The sequence below is a fragment of the Protobothrops mucrosquamatus genome, unplaced genomic scaffold (genome assembly GCF_001527695.2).
Source record: "Protobothrops mucrosquamatus isolate PMUCROS unplaced genomic scaffold, P.Mucros_1.0 scaffold1995, whole genome shotgun sequence".
Taxonomy (NCBI): Eukaryota; Metazoa; Chordata; class Lepidosauria; order Squamata; family Viperidae; genus Protobothrops; species Protobothrops mucrosquamatus.
Window position 1 is genome coordinate 259,982 of NW_015388110.1, and position 8,306 is coordinate 268,287.

General features: G+C 38.6%; 1 protein-coding gene across 2 annotated transcripts in view; it reads left to right on the forward strand.

The window, feature by feature from the left end:
• The window catches only part of NTRK2 (neurotrophic receptor tyrosine kinase 2), a 183,285-nt gene that overhangs the window by 147,176 nt on the left and 27,803 nt on the right, over nt 1-8,306 (forward strand). For both annotated transcript variants that reach the window (XM_015823806.1, XM_029285647.1), the window contains exon 15: nt 6,967-7,201. In XM_015823806.1, coding sequence (XP_015679292.1) covers nt 6,967-7,201 — 235 coding nt within the window. The remainder of the gene's footprint in view (nt 1-6,966; nt 7,202-8,306) is intronic.

Below are 8,306 nucleotides of genomic sequence, written 5' to 3' on the forward strand. Positions count from 1 at the left end.
GCAAAAGGCACCACTCCCATAAAAACAGCCACCCACTGATGGTTAGCCACCCTGACGAAGCCGGCAGGAGGCCGGCGAAAGCTAGGTGCTTTTAATTGTAAATAAACTGATTATAGTTTTTTATCTCCTGGTGGTCTCACGGTTGTGATTCTTTAGATATATATATATATATATATATATATATATATATATATATATGAGTTTTTACTATTCTCTTTTTGTTTTTTCCATATACATGTTCTGCCCCCCTCCCCCGCATTATCTAGCAAAGTTTATTTTCCTTTTTGTACTCCTAATTATGATGGGAGGGGGCACAATGGCTCAGCAGTTAAAGACACTGAACTTGTCTGCTAGAGAGCTGACCACCTGGGTTCAAGATTCGAGTGCATGACGGGTGACCACCCGTTACTTGTCCCAGCTCCTGCCAACCTAACAGTTTGAAACCATGCAAATGCAAGTAGATAAATAGGCACCATTTTTGTGGGAAGGTAACAGTGTTCTGTGCACCTCAGTATATAATCATGTTGGCCACAAGAACATGGAAGTGTCTTCAGACAATGCTGGCTCCCTTGGCTAAGAAATGAAGATGAGAACCGTACCCTAGAGATTGACATGACTGGGCAGGGAAATCTTTACCTTAAATTATGACAGTCTTTTCATTCATTATCTCTTACAGTTACCTGGACACTATTCCAAAGCCACACTGGCCTCGTGGATTGGTGATCTTTTTTACATGGTTAATGTACCTAGTTGAGCTTCAGTTATTAAGGCTTTAAATCATTTCTCTTTGGCCCTCTGTTTTTCATCCATCCCTTGATTCTGATAAATATCCCCTTCTGTACTCAAATCTGTTGGACCCCACAGGCAGTTCCTCAACTGAGTGCATACTAAATATAATAATATTTTAGTCAGTGTCCCTATAGATTCTGCAGTAGTTACCATTCACACAAGATCACAGTCATACTTTAGGATTAAGTCTAGGGTTGCCTCCCTTCGGCTGGTTTTATGCCCAGTTATGCTAAGGCTAATCACTTAATCACTGGTTTCTTTGTCACAGCTTAAGCTCTGTCTATGTCACAGTAATAGAAGTCTTCAATTGTTTTAAGAACATCTATTTTTCTATATAAATATTGCATATTTCTAATCTACATTTGTGGCCAGGTATTACTTCCCATTGTGATCCTCTGGAGGAATCTGGTCTTCTATGTTGCCTATATCTTATGCTCTCTGAACTGTTTTATCTTGTTTTCTACTAACAGCATTCTGAAAAGCATTATGATAGAAATTAGACATATACCTGTGATTAAAAATGAATGGTAGTTAGGTTATCAAAATAAAATATATATTCATATATTCATTAACCATGATTCAAATATGTGAATAGTATGTATCATTACCTGAAAACAGTATTATAACTCAGGTTTCATGACTGACATATTTAAATCTGTCAATAAAGCATTTTCTACTAGCCATATCTGTAATTCTCTTCTATAAAGCTTTTATTTTCTATGGCAAAAAAATCTGAAAAATATTGATTATTTGTATAAATAAACAATATGTTTATGATATAAATATATCATAATTTAAATTGGGTAAAGAATACACTATGTACCACTTTTATAGTGCACATACCAACACATTGTACTTTATTTCATAAACAAAAATCTTTCAAACCAAGTATTCTGAATTTTGCTTCTGGGAAAATCCAGACTCACATTAAAAATGGCTTTGCCTACTTACACACATTAAAAGTCTTAAAGACTAGTACATTTATTATAGAATTAGAAGTTTGAATCAACGCTATTGCATCAAATGCCAAAATGCATTCTTTATTAAAATGAACACCTTTTGTTTATTAATGCAAGTACAGCATTCCCCTGAGAAAAGATAAAATATTTCAAATAAGGAGAAACAAACAAATAAAACTGTCTAGTCTTGTTCTGAAAGAAGAATGCCTCCATAAAGAAACGGCAAAGTGAAATGATAGATGTATCATCATCATTGTATATATAAAGTCCATGTTCAAGACTAGGTGTTCCTAATTAGGTGAAGCAGTTTTGTTTTAATAACCCAAAGAATTGCTGCTGAGCATTGGTATAGCTGTATTAGTAGTCATAGTATGATTTATTTGTATTGGGCTAATATGTTCTATAAACAGTGTGATTTGCAAGCAATTGTTGTCCCCAATTCGGATCTGAGCCTGGTGCCGAAGCCGATGAAGAACACCAGACACAAGGTGCAGGTTTTGTTTCCTTTTATTGATGCTCTTGAAAAAAAGGGGTCCTGGCCAAAATGCCAGGGAACCCTGAACAATAGAATTAAGAAAACTTTATACAATTTCACTAAAGCAGAAGGTGGGATAAGGCGAGATATATAAGGAATGTCATCTAATAAACATTTTAGTGAAGATCTAACAATTGTTCTATTGGTTTCTAGCTGTCAATATTCCTAAGCCTTAGCTAATGAATGCTTTAGGAGTTATCTAATACAGAGGTCTCCAACCTTTCTTGGTTGGCAGACCAGAGGGAAAAGGGAGGGGGAAGCATTTTACGCACTTGCGCACACACACAAACAGAGCCGTGAGCATGTGTGATGCTAACTGGGCGGTGCTAGTGCCCACATGACACTTGCTAGCACGACCCCATTTTCACCACGCTGTGTTCCATTTTTGCCACACGGGGGCTAGCACCGCCCTGTTTGCGCTATGCGGTGACCCGTTTTCACCCATTTTGCTATGCAGTGCCCCATTTTTGCCATGCGGTGCCCCATTTGCGTAACCGCAGTGGCGCTAGTGCAAGTGGGGGCGAGTGCGCACACACACATGCACACACTGAGCAGCCTGTTCCACCCCCAGTGGCCAGCAGGCCACAGCCCAGTAGTGGACCACAGCCCACAGGTTGAAGACCCCTGATACACATTCTGTTTGTTCCAGGCTATCCCTATTCCTAACTTCTAGCTGTGGTATGCAGGATGTCTAACTTTTGTTACTGTTATCAGACCTTTAACCACCCAGAGTTGATACAAGTTTTACACCTGCATATTCTCTGTGAATAAGCATTCTTTATTCTTGCCAGTTAGGCTCCACAATTACAGCTTTCTTGGTTTTTTTTCAAATGTACACCATAGCCTTGCTTTGTTTTACCCCCAGACAGCCCATTACAACATTTTAGGATTTAGGTGTTGTGTGAATTCAGCTGGGTTATTCACCAGCTTAGCTGAAGGAGTGACTCATCTGTCTGTTTCAGTATATTCAGTATATTTCATTCTCTTATTTCACCTAAAATGTTTCTTTATTTTCTTTATTGTCTTCTATAAAATGTTGTAGATTAATATGCTTGGAATAAAGCCTTGAATCAAGAATTATGATACTTGGCGTTAACTCAGGAGTTTTTTTTCAGTATTCATCAGTTTAATTTCCATAGGCTAGGTAACTAAGATGGTGACAGAGCAGGAACTTCCCTGCTGAGCTTCTAATGATATTTGAATTATTCTATCCATTTTTATGATTTTTAAAAATTTAGTTTCCACTAAAGCAGGGTTGGGAAACTATGGCAATATTTCTTTCTTTCTTTCTTTCTTTCTTTCTTTCTTTCTTTCTTTCTTTCTTTCTTTCTTTCTTTCTTTCTTTCTCTCTCTTTCTTCCTTCCTTCCTTCCTTCCTTCCTTCCTTCCTTCCTTTCTTTCTTTCTTTCGTTCTTTCGTTCTGTCGTTCTTGGGAAACTATGGCAATTTTTCAATCACTGGACTTACACTCTCATGGCTGGCTCAGGAATTCTGGGAGTTGAAGTTTCCATAGTTGCCCACCCCTGCACTAAAGTGTGTACAGTTGCCCAATTTTTGTTAGACTGTTAGAATGCAGACACACAAAAAAGCTTCATGTATTGCAGATGGTTAGACTGAAATCGTGAGAAAGCAGATAAGGACAATCCTATTGTGGCAACATGGCCAAGTTACTTTTCACTCACCTCCTATTTGTTTTCCTTTCCACCACCCTCCCTCCAATAAGCCAGTAAGCTTGATTTTCTTTGTTATTACATTGCTTTGTCTTGGTACTTTTCTTTCCATCTTTTTATCTATCTGTTATAGGTGCAACTGGTAAGTGAAGAATGGCATTACATCACACCACAAACTGTTTTGCCTAAGAAAACTCTTAATGAGAAATACCACTAACCACAAGCAAGCAGAGCCTTTTTGCTTTATTATTATAATAAATAAATAAATAAATAAATAAATAAATAAATAAATAAGTAAGTAAGTAAGTAAGTAAGTAAGTAAGTAAGTAAGTAAGTAAGTAAGTAAGTAAGCAAGCTCCCTGAATGGCAAGCTCTGGGATATACATATATCTGTTATTTGCCTGCTTATAAAGATACTCATTAGCCTTAGAAGGTTCGGAAAATCTATTGATAGAGATTTACTTCTATTGCATATCTTGGAAATTAGTGGAAAGAGACAGCCTCCCACAACAGAATGCATGCATTAAACATTAGTTATGATTGCATTGCTTTAATTTAAAGCACCCATTCACTTATATATTATGGTAGTGGCTTCCCTTCTAACTGTTGCATTTTGAGTTGAAGCAATCTGACGGTAATATATCTTCCTTTTAAAAAGTTTTTTTATTCTGTAACATCCAGAATGGTTCAGTGAAAAAGAGACTCTCTTAAGTGAAATTGAAATTTAGCATTCTTCTCTCATTTGACACTAATTATGATAGGAGAGAAAATCTGCATGTAATCATGCTTTGGAAGCACATTTATTTCTTACCCTGCAGCGCCCCCCAAGGCCATCGAGAGAAAAAAATGATCTCACAATTTGTAGGCAGACACACACATACACACAACTCAATCAGAGACAGACAGACAGACAGACAATTCAGGCTACGATCTGAAGATCAAAAAGGATTCCTGAATGTGAAATTTAGGCAGTGCAATACTTGAAATGTTTCAGGAGCAAAGGCTGACAAAAGTAAATCCACTTCAAGAGGAGTTGAAGCAGTGATTAGAGAATGCAACTAAAAAACACACACACAACCCCCCCCCCCAACTCCAGGCTATGCATAATTGTCTACAGAAACTCTAGAAGCAGCACAATCAGAGTTTGTATCTTTTGGGGTTATTCTAAATTGACTGAGTTTGTCATGGCAGCCAGAGGATATAGGAGTGGGTTCTCATTCTTGTATTACCTTAGATAGTCTTGATTTATGACTGTAGAAAATTATATTGAATTGACTTTTGGGGGGAGGGATAAGAATGGGGCAGAAGGACAACGTGACTAGGTCACAGAACCCTGTTAAAAGCTGGTAGTATTTTAGCCCCTCAGAAGTCTTTTACACTCCAAATATTTGGTCACAGGCAAGAATATGACTGTATGTGATTTTCAGCGCAGTGTTCTTTGAGCTTCAAAGAATGGAGTGGTTCTGAAGTGCATGTACTTCATGGCCTTTAATTTCAGCAACCTTGATCTGTGCTTCTACTATCTGAAAAGAGTTGATTCGCAGCTCTACAGCTAAGAAACAGAAATAGCAAGTGCATCATCCAGTAATGATATGGCACATTTTGAAGTCTCACATTATATTGAGGAAGAAGGAACAGAACAAGTTCCTGAAAAGTAGCACAAAAATAAAATGCAGGGTTGAGTGATTCTTGCATAAGCAGGGAAAGAAAGATATTTGATTGGGGAAGTATATTATAGATGTTTTTGATCGACATTAAGTGGAAATAGCAGTAAGGTATGTTGACTTATTAAAAAAAATAACAAAATATGTTCTGAACAGAGTAGGGTGGATGATTTAATAGCTGGAAAAGGAAAATTGTTTGTGCTTCACTGAGAAATCAAGTTAATTCATTTTCAATACAACAACAACAACAACAACCATAATAATAATAATAATAATAATAATAATAATAATAATAATAATAATAATAATAATAAAGTTGGAAGGGACCTTGGAAGTCATCGTCCAACCCCCTGCTCAGGCAGGAAACCCTATACCATTTCAGACAAATGGCTGTCTAGTCTCTTCTTAAAAACTTCCAGTGTTGGAGCACTCATCGCTTCTGGAGGCAGGTTGTTCCACTGGTTAATTGTTCTGTCAGGAAGTTTCTCCTTAGTTCTAGGTTGCTTCTGTCCTTGATTAGTTTCCATCCGTTGCTTCTTGTCCTGCCTTCAGGTGCTTTGGAAAATAGCTTGACTCCCTTTTCTTTGTGGCAGCCCCTGAGATATTGGAACACTGCTATCATGTCACCCCTCGTCCTGTAAATAAAGAGGATACAGATAGTCTTTGAGTTATGACCATTATGGAACCTGTTTATCACAGTCACAAGTCCTAACCGTTGTCAAAAAACTAAGCCAATTTTACGATGCTTTTTGTTGCACTCGTTAAGAGAAATCAGTGGTTGTAAGTGTAAATGCCATGATGGTTAATGGAACACTGCGGTTCTAAGTGCAAACCCATTGCTCACTATGGTATGGTGCTGCCAAAAAATCAGGTTAGTGCCGGTTTTCAGGAAAAACCATTATTTACCAATTGCAGCTCATTTAAGATGCACTTCTTTGCTTTTGAATGTTGTTTGCTGTTTATTACCAGGGAGGCAGCCTCTGCTTAGAGCTCTGCTTCAAGCATTTCATAGTAATGATACTTATACGAGCAGAGGATGCAAAAACCCAAGTTTGCTGACATACCCTGAGACAATGGTGGGATTCAAATAATTTAACAATCGGTTCTCAGAACAGAACCCTTTAAGAGCTTTCCCATTCATCATTAGTTGCGCTCTGTATAGCTAGACAGGAAAAAGTTCCAGAGCCACAACCCCAGCAATACTTGGTGGCCTTGCCCCCTTTCCCATATGCACCATTCGGGAAACGAGAGAGATGAAGCGTCTATTCCTGAAATTACCTCTGAGAAGCACCACCTAGTTTTCGCCTGAGTGTCATTAGATCTCCTACATTTCTTTTGTGTTCCACGCAGGGCGCATGGACCTGATGCAGTTCTGATGGCTGAAGGGAATCTTTTAGCTGAACTAACCCAATCCCAGATGCTGCACATTGCCCAGCAGATTGCAGCTGGTATGGTTTACTTAGCATCACAGCACTTTGTGCATCGTGACCTTGCTACTCGGAACTGCCTGGTTGGGGAAAACCTGCTGGTGAAGATTGGAGATTTTGGGATGTCAAGAGATGTATATAGCACAGATTACTACAGGGTAAGTAATGCTGTACCTTGCTTTTAGGAGGAAGGGCCTATTTTCATAAGGCAGAATTTTTTTTCTAGTGAGAATCTGGAAGGAAAAAAAATCATTTGAGTCCGATGCTCAGTGTAATGAGGAAAATTAAAGTCACTGCTGATAAACTGATTTATTAAATATCCACAGAGTGTTGCCAAAAAACTAAAGCTCCTGTGCAAACAAATTATTTATTACTGTCCTCATTGAAACTTCCTTTAATGAGACAAGTGGCTGTGGTCATTGTAAAATGACAAGTTTGGGGAGAATAGAATGTGGTTTTGATCCCATAAAAAGAAAAGGTCCCATTTATGTTACATTTGGATCAAAGTGTTTTGCTGCCCCAGCGAATTCATTCTTTATTTTAGCAGCATTACTTTGAGTGGGTAGAAGCTCTTTTGAGCAACTCCATCATCTTGAGAGTTTGCTTCAGAAGTGAATGGTTTCATATGATTAGTAGCAAAGCTGAAGAAGTTACACATAAGGACATTATTTATATTCATGCAGCTGTTTTCATTGTGAGCCGAGAAGAACATTTTTATTTCGGTTTGTGCTATTTCTTCCTTTGGTGATCCAGACTCAGCAATTAGTTGACATCTGAACTAGATTTCTGTCTTTTCGCAATAGCTGCTTTCCATGTTCTCTCATTCTCACAGTACAAGAATGATATTATATTACATGAGTGAACATGGGAGAAAAAGAAGGATTTAGGGGCAGATGTATAAGCTGAGCATGGAAAAAGGCCATCATCAGCCAGCTTCTATTTCACAAAGTTGCAGCAGTTGCCATTATGGCTGGTTTAGCATTCATGTTTTGGTCCTTGGATCCTACGAAGCATTCGTTGCTTGGACAAATCATGGTACCCAAATGAAAATAGCTTCAGAATCCCAAGCTTGTGGGTGCTCCGGTCCTCAGGACTCAACTCGACCCCCAGGGATCTTAGATCCCCGGCCCCGGGATCACCGACTGATGCTGTGTAATGCCAGGTCCGTGGTAAATAAGGCCCCCCTCATTCAAGATCTTATTCAGGAGGGGGGTGCGGACCTGGCAGGTATTACTGAGACCTGGTTGGGCATGGAAGGGGGCG